The 13461-nt window shown below is 38.8% G+C and overlaps 1 protein-coding gene across 4 annotated transcripts in view; it reads left to right on the top strand.

Moving 5' to 3' along the window:
• ST7L (suppression of tumorigenicity 7 like) overlaps positions 1–13461 on the top strand; it is a 144262-nt gene that overhangs the window by 64846 nt on the left and 65955 nt on the right. The window contains exon 13 of one of the 4 annotated variants that reach the window (XR_009504193.1): positions 11445–11725. The exons of 1 other annotated variant lie outside the window; for it this stretch is intronic. Coding sequence is in view for 2 of the 3 variants with exons in the window: in XM_059927847.1 (XP_059783830.1) it covers positions 4392–4427 (36 nt within the window). In the remaining variant the exon portion in view is untranslated. Of the gene's footprint in view, positions 1–4391; positions 5288–11444; positions 11726–13461 lie in introns of those variants that run through there. 2 more of the 4 variants (XM_059927858.1, XM_059927847.1) reach the window with 2 other exon arrangements.

Below are 13461 nucleotides of genomic sequence, written 5' to 3'. Positions count from 1 at the left end.
TTAGACCAAAAGTTATTAGTTTACTGTGATTCTAGTTGATGAACAATAAACAGGCATTTGTTTACTATCTTTTGGTATTTGTTGGTAGTGTATAGTGTTTAAAATGTGCCTGACAGCAAACTTTTACAGCCACGTTTTATCCCCGTGGCCTTTACATGTACATTTTAAATTCCTAAAAGTTAAGTATTTACTGAAAGTACCTGCAGACCGATATTTGTTATGCAGCAGTTCCAAGGGCAGTTTCCATTTAAGAATTAATGGGAAATGATTATAGTATAGGCAGGCTCCAGCTTATAAACTCAATATACAAATACCTCAACAGACAGACAGCAAGAAAACTAGAGGCTCAAATTCTGCTTCTTCACCATTTAATATAGTGTGGTCTCTGCCCCAGGAGCATTACCATCACCCAGGAACTTGTTAGAAATGCAGAACCACAGGCACCACTCCAGCCTTCCTGAATCTGCATTTTAACAAGATCCTCAGGTGATCCTATGTACACATTTAAAACTTGAGAAGTCCTGCTTTACTCTACCTGCAATAAGAAGAATTTAGAATTCCTGGATAGTGCCACCTTATCAAGGTGGAGAAGGGGTAGGATTGTAGAGTCGTTATGAACATAGGCTCTGGAGCCAGACTGCTTTGCTTTGGATTCCAGCCCTGACACTTATTGGCTGTGCCACCTTGGGTAAGTTGCTTAACCTTCCCCCGCCACCCCGCATTGTAAAATGAGAATAGTACTACCTCATGGGTTTCTGTGAGGGTTAAATGAGTTTAAAATTTATCAAGTGTTTAGAACTGTGTCTGCTGACAGTAAAAACTAGGTGTTAGCTGTTGTTGCCATCGTCGTCATCATCATCACCAAAGTGCAGCTATAGTGGGAAGCCCTACCCCCTTCATGTTTGGAGGAGCCATGTTCTACTAGTAAAATCAAAATGCATTTTTCCATAGAAATGGTGGTTAAGTATCATTTAAACAATACTATTAGTACTATACTTCTGGTACATTATGTGTACCAGAAAGTGGAGAAATGTTTCAAATTCTAGGCACTAGGCACTAGCAAAGTGCCTTATAGAGCAGAACCAATTGATAAGTTGCAAATTGCCTGTGTTAAAATTTTCAGTTAGGTCAGATATTTGATAGTCAGGTACAGTATCAATGAAGTACAGAAATCAATGAAGAATCTTTGAAACATATTTGTTCTTCTATTTAGTAAGGTAAAGCAATTTAAGAAAATTTCCTAAGTTCCTTCCATTGTTGCCATTGTCTCTTCCTCATCTAATATCTTTTTGTATTAGCTCACATGCTAGAGCAAATTCAGTTTGAATTTGTTAAAATGCATTTGTTACAAAAATTGCCTTTTTGTGAAGCAAGGCACTAGGGATTAATGATTTTTAATAATCCTCACTGAACATCAGGTTTAGATAAATGGAAGGGAATGCACTAGAATGGTCCGTGGTTTTAGTGCCCCTTCTTCTTTTGCATGATATTAAGCTATATGGAAGAAGACTTCATTTTCAGCAAGTTAGGACTTTTTCCTGATTTTTCTCCTCGCCGGACATTAGACATAGAGCAATGAAAAAAAAAATTGTATAAATTCCTGGAGATGTGGAATGTGCTGATATCAGAGCTGATATTCTCTAAGACCAGAATTCCTGAAAAAGGAAAAATTGCTTTTAAGTGGTAGGTCACTTTCTCACCTGCTTTGAAGCCTGCCGGGTTAAATATGAGAGTTCAAAGTAAGGGTAGCCAGCAAACCAATGAACTGGAATCTGATTCTGCTTATCTGAAAGGCGCTTCTTTATTTAAGAGCAGCACTGCCCTCTCCTTAGAGAACCAATCTTCATCTACTCTGGCCTCTTTCATTTCTCTCTTGCAAGAAAAGCTTTCTTCTTAGTAAGCCTTGGGAGGGCATATTACAACAGTGAAAAGACTGAAGATGGTCTTTGGGAATTTCATTAACTTACTGATAAATTCAGGCTTCTGGCATGTGACTTTTTAGTGCTTTGAATTCACAAGTGTGTTTGAATATAAAAATCCCTAGTTGCGTTTTAACTAAATGGGGCAGACTTTGCAATGTTGGCAGAAAAGATGTTATGGGTAAAGACAGAAATCAGAAAGATTCCCAAATAAATTGTTTGTTTCACTAAGGCAAAACTTGGTTAAAATTTGTTTCACTGAACACATATTGTAGCTGTGCTGGGGTGGGAATGGGCCCAGTTTCCACATATTTCTACTAATCTTTATGTGGGAAAATGTGGTTAGACATGCCAGTGATGAATTTCTGAGCAACTCATAATTGGCTGGCTCCACTGTAACTAGGGCCTAACAATCTGCTTGATTAATTCTTTAAGTACTACATTAGCCAAGTTTGCATGATTTCCAAAGATATAGAAGGTCAGATGTTATACTAACAAAAGACCTCTCTACAGAATGTCTCACTGGGATTTCTTCAGTCCCTTCCCAAAAATAATTAACATTTTTCTCCCCAGATTAAATTTTAAAAAATAATAAGCAGATATAAATGCTTATTGTCTTTTACTGAACAGCGACCAGAACTTTTGAGAAGGTTTGTCCACAATTATCATTTTTTGCAGGGCAAAGATTGTCTTCATAACTAGGGGAGTTGATAGACAATTGTAACCATATATTGATATATACCAGTAGAAAAAAATATATATATATATTAATTTAATTAATTTAATTAATTTATTTTTGACTACATTGGGTCTTCGTTGCTGCGTGTGGGCTTTCTCTGGTTGGGGCGAGTGGGGGCTACTCTTCGTTGCGGTGCATGGGCTTCTCATTGCGGTGGCTTCTCTTGTTGCGGAGCACGGACTCTAGGCGCATGGGCTTTAGTAGTTGTGGCGTGCAGGCTCAGTAGTTGTGGCTTGCAGGCTCAGTAGTTGTGGCTTGCAGGCTCTAGAGCGCAGGCTCAGTAGTTGTAGCACACGGGCTTAGTTGCTCCGCAGCATGTGGGATCTTCCCAGACCAGGGCTCGAACCTGTGTCCCCTGCATTGGCAGGCAGATTCTTAACCACTGAGCCACCAGGGAAGCCCGAAAAAAAATATTTTTAAAGGTTCCTAATTTTCCATTGTCATAACCAGTGATGTGAAATCTGTTCATAGGTAAAAGATTTTTTTAATATTCTTCATCTGACTTTATTAATACTAAAAACCTATGAGAGTTACATTCTTCTTTATTAAATACATAGGGCCCCATTTAGAAATTAAACTGACAATTAAAATGTTGCTTTACTTTGTTTGAAAATGGATTATTTTCAAGAACTAATATAGTTTTAAAAACATTCTGAATTGTAACTAAACTTAAATTCCTGTAAAATACTCTTCTATAACCATGCTGTTTCCACAGTAATATAGCTGAGGTATTTCCCAGAGAGTATCCTGATAATAAAATGAGCCTATTGTGACAGGTCAAAAATTTTAAATGTTTACACTTTTGTTCCGTTGTTAGTGCTGCTAAAGTCTTTATTTGGGCAGTCTGGCATATTCCAATTTTGATTTTCTGAATTAACTGGGATATTTGTAGCAAGAGAAAAGTTGTTCTCTACTTTTTATAAGGGTAATTTCTCATGCTTCATCCTCATTGTTCTCCTTCAAAAAGAACCAGAAAGAGAAATTTATGAAATTGCTAATGTTCTTCTTTATCCAAATTTTCTAAGTACTGAACTCTTCAAAGGCAAAAATAATAATAATAATAATAAAAGTTAGGGCAATGCACTTTTTAATGCATGTCTGTATCCCTTCCCCAGGATTTAATTCAGTTTTGAAGTTTGTGGAAAGCACCCTCTTTCCCTATTAAACATGTGCTTGACAAGTATGAAGTTCACAAAATCTCTCCCTGAATTTATTTGGCAGTATATTTAATCATCTTTTCCCCCCTCAAAGTGAAAGTCTCAGTGCCAAAGTCTAAGATATCCTGTCACTAATTTCTACTAATATATTTATTGTTAATTATTAGCACTTGAGGCAAATGGACTGCATAGCAGTTTTTAGAAGAGCTGTGCCCAGATATTGATGTAAATCACTCATTCCAAACCCATTACACTAGTGGTATTAGAATTCGTATTAGGAAACCTACTGGGTTTTGTTTTAGAAAACATCTTTGTGTTTTGCAGACCCAGCATAATCCTCTAAATGGAGAGAATAATGGGTACAGAGGAAAATTTAAATCGCAAGGAATAGTTATTTTGGCTTTTTTCTTGAGTGGAATTTTGCTCCTTCCCCCACCAATCAAATTTCTAATGCTCAAAAGAACTAAATTAGTGCAACTACTTAATATATTACAATTCTAAACCAAGAGTAACATGGACTTCATTAGTTTTCTTTTTTTAAGAGTTTATACTTACACTGTCATTTATTCTTACCAGAAGCATTGGAGGACAGACTATGATCTTCCAATGTAATAGATGAGGAAGTTTGAGCCGTTAAAGGTAAGAGAGTTCCTTGAAATCACACAATAGATAGCCCTTTAGTCATATATATGCTTGGTTTCAAAAATATGTCACCTTACAACGTATACTAAAACAAGTACAAAAGAATAAATTTCAAACCAAATACAGTAATGCTGAGGGAATATAGACTGATGGAGTGATGATAGTAAATTGGCTTTGCTAGTGTCTTCCCATAGGAGATGAATTTGGAGAAGAGTTTTAAATAAAGAGGCAATGTGGATTGTCAGAAAATAGAAAAGGCACTTAGATTGCAGAAGTGCTTAACTGCAAAGGTAGAAGTAGACAAATAAGCTACCTGGAAAATTCTTCATAGTATAAGCCTATTTGATGAACTCTGATGTTTTAAAATAAAGAATGCACATTTGCTTTTCTGTCTTCAAACTGATTCACTTTAATTTCATTCCTGTTCTGGCTAGTAAACCACTTAAGAAAGAACACTGTTTGATCATTTATACCACATACTCACACAACTGTATAAAGAACTTCAGCCTTTCTAACTGTCTGAAATGTGCAGTAATACTGAAGAAACAGTAGGCACTCATTTGTAGTGATTCAGAGGGAATTTACTTAACTCTTTGAAATGGTAAAAAAAAAAAAGTCTTAATATAAACTACAAATCTATATCTTATGTTTCAACATCACTCTTCTTTCAAAATCAAAGGTGAAGTTTGTGAAGGACTGTGAGGGGAAGTTTAACTGAACAGAATAAACTTTTGGTCTAAAATAACATAACTCGTGGGGCTTTTTTGTTTGTTTTGTTTTGCTAAAGTGGGATTTTTAGGTAGCAGATGTACTTCTAGCAGTTGTAACAATACATCGGAAACTTCGATGTGTTCCTTAATGTCGATGAGGCCTCAATGAAAGATTGGGTGTTAATGGCAGTCTATCTGAATTTGAGGAAAAAATAATCTTAGTTCTGTAATAATATTAAGATTGCCTTATGTCCATCTCGACAGCCAGCTTCAAGAAAAGAAATTATTTGGGCTTCAGGTGATGCTCAACAAAATTAAGAGAACTGATATTCAGAGAATTCAGACCACGTAATCACCCTTTAACCTCATCCTGTAATTTCAAGCGTTCTGGAAATGAAATGTATATGTACTATTCAAAGTGTAGAAAAGAGCTATATTCCCATTGAGCACTCTTGCATATTACAAATAGGATATACAGAGAAAGAAGCAGTTTGGGGAAGAATTTAAGAAGGGAACATACTCTCATACTCTTTGTTAGGAACATGCCAGCTCTTGTTTTCATCTATTCAGTATGCTGGAGTCCCGGTTTCTTTCTGATGCCAGAGTTCAAGCTTTTACTCCCAGGTAGCAGCAGGTTTACAATTAAATTTTAATCCCTCAGTGTTGTTAAACTCCTACCTAGAGTATAGCCACAACTATTCTTGGCAGACAAATACACTGCTGTTTTTCCTTCAGTCACAGTGAGATAGAAGAATGTTCTCTGGTTGGGGCGTGGATGAAGGCACTTTACTAATCTTATACATAATTCATCCTTGGTTGCTGGGGATTCAAAGTTGAAACTCTGCCCTCTGATAAAATTCAGATGGATTTTTTATTTACTTGACTGTGTGATCCCTTTGGGATTTAGTCCTTATTGGGAGCCCAGGGATTCTAATTCAACAAAGCCCTAGCTGTGTAGACTTTTCTTATTAATTTGCTCTTGGTGTATTTTAGCTTTTATAATACTGACTCTAAAAAAATCCAAAACCAAAAACCTGCACTAGAACATGCAGTTCAGAATCCTGGATACCCTGAAAAGATTCTTGTTTCAGTACTGGCTTATTGAATGAAAAGACTCCAGTAGGGCTTATCTTAATTTGTTTTCAAAGTTTAATTTTTAAAGAGCCTCAGCATTTAAAAATATGTTAACTATTATTCTTTAACATGCTATAGTATGGTAATGATTATCCTGTAAAATACTGTAAGTTTTTGATGTTTGAATTCATTATATTCAGATGTTACTACCAATGAATTTGTTCATCATTCATTCGTTCATTCAAGGAGCAGATATTTATTGGGCACCTTTATGAAATATAAAATGCAATCCCTGTTCACAAATAACTCAGTCTATTGGTAGAGGGTTTAAGGTAGGCAAGACATGTATTAGTGTAAGACAGAGGCTACTGCCATAACAGTAGATTAGGTCATCCTTGCGGATTTATTCATTTGACTAGAAGTGACTGATGAGTTATTTTCACATGCCTCACATAAGATTTAGTGACCCAAAAAAGTCAATCTAGACTGATAGAGGCTTTTTCCTTTCAGTCAAACAAGAGGAAATAGAAGGAGGTCTCTTTATTTTATTCTTTTTCAGATATCAGACGTGAAAGACTTTCATCTTTACACATAAATGATGAAGTTTGTGTTTTTGTAAACAGCAGTATTCATTATGTTCATCTGAATAGTTTAGAATTTATTAAAAAATGAAGTGCTCCACAACTCAAGATTGAAATAAGAAATGTCACCCCTCAGATTCATATAGTAGCTGCCGTAAGACTAAAGCCTACTATACTCATTCATTTTTATCTTTGTCTTTTATATCCTCTCATTCCTAATAATGACAGATTAATAAGGGCTAAGGACCATCCTGGTTTAGAAAATGAAAGTGTGATGTCAGAAGCAGAATGGGACAGCAAAGAGTTAGGACTAAAATCATGTACCTCTGTGGACATGTGAGAAAGAAAGGGAAAGAACCACTCAGAATTTCCCAGCGCCCACTGTTCATGTCAAAGCTGTACCCTGCAGTGACTGATTCTGAAAATATATCAGGTTAATTAAGAAAAATAATAAAAGGATATTGGATTAAGGTACTAAAAAAAGCTGCCTTTTCCCTCTCTTCCAAGCTGAATTTTGCTGATCAATTCTGAATCCTGGATAATTCTACATTTTTACAGGGGGAACTGCCAAGATTTTCTCTCTAAACAACTGAAAAAGATTTCCTGTCTTTATTGGGCTCAGTCAAGTATACGTACTGACTGGATCATAGGGGATATGACCTTGAAATACATATTAAAATATTTTAAAAAAATAGGTACAGAACCTGTCCTTGGGGAATTTATACTGTTAGGCATGTAATCATTAGATATGGTAAAATGATGAAAGTATATTTAGTAGAAGAGTAGGCCCAAGGCTGTACTAGAGGGTCGAAGAATATACTGATTTAACGCATTGTGGCAGCAGAAGAAAGAAAGTGGGATGATTTGAACACAGACTTACAGGCAGAAGACTGCAGATCAGGCTCTGGAGTTAACTGGTAATTGTTACTTCTCTAGCAATTTATCTGAGCTTGCTATATTTTCTGGAATAAGTGGAAATTATTATTCTTTGGGTAGATGAACAGAACATACATCTCCAAATAATGAATTAGATGCATGATGCTATCTTCCATTTCAGAAGTCTGATTAGTAACATGCTGGTAAGGAGGCGCATTCATATTTCTGGGTTGTAAGGAGCCCACTCTCATCCATTCACCTGTGTTCCCGTTTATACTAGGCTGTGTCTGCTAACATTAGGTCTCTAAAGAAAGACTTAGGTAAACTCCAGATCCCCAAAGTTCCTGTGAACTACCTCCTACTCCCATAGGACTTCAACAAAGATAATGAACACTGTTTTTTTAACTTTTATCTTTCACATGGCATTTAGAGTAGTGATACCTCATTTGGTCTCAAGCTCCATATTGAATTATTTTTAAAAAAATTGCTTTGGAGTAGTAACTTTTCCCTGGTTGCTTAACCAGTCATACAAGTTGAGACCTCTGTCTCTATGCCTGTTTTATAATAGCTGCTCTGGGAGAACAGATGAAAAATAATAAGTTAGTAAGATATTTTATGAGTATTGAGATCCCTTCCATTCAGAAATGTAAATAAAATAACCAGCATGAGCAATCAGCTTATGTCAGATTCCATGGGTTTATGTTACATAGGGAAATTATAGTGCAACCTGAAACATGCTTCTTAATGAATTCATAGTGGTGTCACAGTTGAATGTAAACCCTTGAGCTTTTCTATTGTGAAGGGTTTCAGAAATCACCTTTTATAAACTGCCTAGGGGAGGAGGAAAAAACCAAGATGATACCAACAAATGCTATCACTTAAATGGTTGCCTCCCTTCCAGCACTAACTAAATTGTGCCAGTTAAGTAAAGCAGAAATTTAAGATACTGCTCACCTTTTGGCTTATTCAATGTTCATAAATATAATTTATATATATACATATATATGTATAAACGCATATATGTATATATACACACACACATACATTTCAATATTCTGTTTTTGAAAGTGGCGCCAGGAAAATGCCGTGGAAGAACAGGGTTGCCCTTGCAGTTTTTGTCATCAGAGGTGAGGAAAGTTCAGTTAGGAAACTTGGCAGAAGCCCGATAAATAGCTCTGTTTTTACCTCCAACAAGTGCAAGAAGCCAGAGACCTAATTCGAAGTTTATGAAATCGGAATTTGTATCATGTCTTTGGCTGTTGTTCTAGCACCCTGTAGTACACCAGAACTATCCTCTCACTTATTAGTAAACTGATTTTGCAGTCCCTAAAGCTCTTTCATAGCTCTCTTCCTATTCAGTATGACCGCAGCTACGGTGAATGTGCTAGCCTCAAAAGTCCAGTATGCCAAACAGGATATAGGGGACCAGTCAAGTTTTAAGTTTGAGAGTCAGGGAAAGAAACATGTATTTTCTATTTTAAAGAATTCCTTTTTTACATTCTAATTTCTTAAGAGTTTGGCTTGATTTGTGTCAGGTTCTGGGCCCGTAAGCCTACATTAATGCATCACAGTTCTGGATAGGATATTTGATATCTCTTATTTACCCCAGAATCTCAAATGATAGGGAACTGTGATTAATGATACTTAGCATTTTGTGGGTTTTACAGTGTAGCTCTCTTCTAGTCCCAGTATCTGTAACAAATGGACTCATCCTTGTGTTTTCCCATTGGTGCCTTGGTGTTTACTGACATAGATCAAGATGCTGTGTGGCTCTATAGGGGACTCTGAGCCATTTGACAGTCTGGGCACATGCAGTCACCTCACATTATTTAAGCCCTGATCTCAGCATTCTAATTTCTCTGTATTCTCCAGTGTATATAATATGTACTTGCTTGAAATTCCTTATATATTGCTTGCACATTCTTGCTTCTAAGTTTCAGCATAAACCAGTTCCTTCTATTTAGAATGCCTTCCTCTGTCCTCTCTCAACCAGGACATTCCTTATCTTTTAAAAATCCAGCTCAAAAGCCACCTCCTATAGAAAGCCTGATTAATCTCATTCACCTGATTCCTTTATTCTGAGACTTCTGTTTCTCAGTGTTAAACTGTTTTGTCTCTTTGTAATTATTGCTTCTGTACATTGTCACCCAGCAAACATAACAGTTCTAGGAATGATGATCCTCCTGCATCCCCATCTTTGTGTGTTACACACAAACATTTTGAAGGCCTACTGACAACCTTTTCAATTTCCCCTGAGTTCTCGTCCACCTTCCATACCCTTTCCCTTTATTCATAGTTACATTCCTGGAGAAACGGGGCATGTGTTCAGGGTTTGGCCTCCACCTTAGCATGTGTATGGCAGCCTGCTGAATAGGTCCCTACAATTGGGCAGGATTTAACCCTTTGGTTTGACAGTCTCTGCATTCTATTCAGACACCTTCAAGAAGTAGACATGAGGCCAGGAGTAGAGAAATTTCCACTGAAAGCTCAGTTAGCTTTTTATACAAGACCTCTGAAGCTGCTGTCGTCAGCAGCTCACTCGACACTCTCCTGCTCTGCCTCTTTTCCAGGAGTCAGGGTTAGTTTAAGAAAAAGCCTCTTGCTAGAAGCCATGACCTCGTACTTTTATCCCCTCCATCTGGTGTGCGGCCTCATGGGGCTGTGCTGCTATGCAGGAGGTGAGCAGTGGAATTCTTTAGATGATGACTTCTGAGCCCACATGCGGAGGCAGTGGGGGTGGGAAGCAAGGAGAACAGTGAGAGCCAAGATCGATGGACCAAAAAGTAAGGTTTGTTCTGGGAGAAATCCTAACTATAGGTAGACTGTTTTCATGAGGTGTTCTTCCCCTAGCTCAAATGGGGGCTCAGGTCAGGGAGCTGTAGCATCCCAGATCTATGATTGATGAACATGGTGTTCCTGCAGTTTTCCTTTCTGCCTTCACAGTTGGGGTTCAGGAGTGGGATAGGTAGGATATGTGAGGGCTTATGCCGTCTCTAATGGAATGCATTCCAGGGTTGAACAGGGAAGGGTTCCCCTTACACACATCATCTCTTGGAGCTGCTTTGTCTCACTGTCTCGGACCTAAACAGAAGTCCAGATTTTGAATGAGGGTGGGAGGAGGGGTTGAGAGCAGCAAAAGTTTTTGATCAAGTGAAAATCTGCTGTCTGCCTCATCTTGCACGGGTTTCTCTGCAGGGTAGATACTCCTTGCCTTGGTGTAGATAAATAGCTTGTCTTGGCTAGAGGTCCCAGGACTTTTACTAGGCTGTGAGTAGGCATCTGGCCTGGGATAGGACAGTTTTTTTTTAAGCACTCTCATTCCCTGTTCTTACTTTCCTAGCCCAGGAGTTGACAGCATTTTTAAAAAGATTGAACTCTCAAAGGAAATTCTAATACATACTTTAAAAGCCCAAAGCTTTAATAACTTCCTCTCATGGCTTCTCATGACTACTTCTGCTCTGTCTACACATTTAGCATCCCTTTAAAAGGACTAGATAAAACTAAAACAAAAATTTAACTGTTAATCTGAAAAAGAGAAAAGGAATAGAAAGAATTAGGAACCAGAGCTGATTAAACATGGACCACTAAATGTAGTATAGTGATCGTTCGGTGGTGGTGGTATTAGTGGCAGAAATGGCAAAAAGGGGGTGCATTGATGAGGTTAAGGAAGGCCTAAGCTGTTCCTTTTGTAAATTCTGTTCATGTATACTCTCCTAGGATATTTTGTATCAATTTCTGTCCTAAAGGTGCTGGGATTCTTGTGCCTCCAGCCCTAGGCACCCTCAGTCTTTGAGGAGAGCACACAGGATTTGAAGTCAGAAGCCCTTGGTTTGAGTTCTGGCTGAGCCACTCAACATCCACAGGACTTTGGACAAATCACAGAGCCTCTCTGAGCGGCACCTGTACAATGAGCGCAATTCCTATCACAGGGTTGGTGAGACAATTACATATAAGCTAAAGTGTTTATACATGAAAAAACCTTTTTATAAATATCACAGTTATTCTTGGGGAAGCCCCACCTTGAAAGTTGTCAAATAGAACAGCTGTGGATTAAACTATCTTTCTTATTCACTCAGCTTAGCTTTTCTGTTTGGTCAAGTCTGCTTACTGGGGTTGATGGTGTTGAAGTAAAGTCACCCAATTTTGGCTTCTTTTGGCCAAAGAGAGAGAACTCCCATGCCCAGCTGCTCTATCCATAGACTCGTAGGCAGAATGGAAGTGAGCAAAGGCAAATTTTAAGCCAGAACACTTCAGAGTTAGGGGACAAAAGGGAGAATGCTTACCTTGCTTTCTCAAATCCAGGATGACTAAAACATCTTAAGTAAATGAGGAAGGACCACAAAGTTGCTCAGAGATCATTTAAGCCATAAATGGGAAGTGGAAAAACGTACCTATACCCTCTCTTTTATCACTTTGACCTTTGGGGTCAGGGACAGGTATAGTACTGACACCCCACTGGCCGTTACCTGAAACCTGCCAATCACCAGCTTCTGGGAAAGCTCAGTCTAGTGCAGCAACTGTGACATATTTACCCTTGTAAAGCCACTGCTTGCTCCCCTCTAGTGCCTTTCTCTTGTGGAGATCATCTCTGGAACCTAAAGCTATCCTGTTTTCTAACCTAGTAAGAGTTAAAAACAACAACAGGTGATGAGCAGGAGGCCTGATAATCGTACCTCGTGCAGTCATAGGAGACTGCCCTATCATTGATAGCATGTAGGACACGAATTGCACTCTCTCCAGCGTGAACCAGCCATGAGGAGTTCTACAGTCTCAGCCACTCTGCCTGGGTGGGAATTGTCCACTGTTGATCTCTTCTCTCCATGCCCTTTCTGTATCCTTCCCCTGCCACCTCCCAGAGGGGTGCCAGTCCCCAAACCAACAGCTGCCTGCATGTTGATAATTTTATAATATTCCTTGGTTATAGCTGAACCCCTGTTATTGGTATGAGTTTTGAAGTGTTTGATTGAAATCTAGTTGCTTTTTTCTTTTCTTTTTTTTTTTGTTGGGGAGAAGGAGGATGACTAGAACCCGTATGCAGCCTGAGATATTTGTGTATATATATCCTCACGGTTGTGCACAGGCTGATAGGGAGGGCGGAGTGAAAAGGAAACATCTCTTTCTTGTTTTCCAACATTGCTTCAAAGATGCCCAACCCCCATAGTAGCAGGCAGTTCCCAAGTGGAGGGTGGGGGCAGAGGCCTCCACCAAGGCCATCAATAACCAGGTGTGAGCTACAGGTCTCTGCGTAATGTGAAGCTCTCCCGTATTTCATTTCTGAACCAGGGGGCGGCTCTGCAGGATTGCTTACGGAGAGCTCTGTGTCTGGCACCTCTCTCCACAAGGCCCAGGCGCCCAGGGTCCCACCGACCTTCCCAGGAATGCATTACATTGTTCTCTGGTGCTGTAATTTGGCTGCAGGAGCTAGGCCTCCCAGGGATGAGAAACATACTCTCCCTACTCTCCCTGCCTTCCTCCCTTGGGTTTCTGCCCTGTGACCACTGAGGGCATTTAAATGAAACCTCAGAAAGGCTGAGGGAAAAAAAATCCTTGTTATCTTTCTTATATTAAGCCATGGAGAAATCAAGGTCCTGAGTGGGTCTGAGAATTTGGCGAAGGACTTAGTGGTTGGTGTGCTTGCTAAGGGAGGTGAGAGAAAGGGAAGAAATTACTCTCTGTAACAGGGAGGAAGAAGACTGAGGCAGTGAGTGGTCAGGATTCAGACCTACAAGACTTTGCAGACAGACCCTCAGGGCCAGGCAATGT

This window comes from Balaenoptera ricei, chromosome 1 (assembly GCF_028023285.1).
Source record: "Balaenoptera ricei isolate mBalRic1 chromosome 1, mBalRic1.hap2, whole genome shotgun sequence".
NCBI lineage: Eukaryota > Metazoa > Chordata > Mammalia > Artiodactyla > Balaenopteridae > Balaenoptera > Balaenoptera ricei.
Note: the sequence above shows the minus strand (reverse complement) of the source record. Positions and strands in the feature narration are given on the sequence as shown.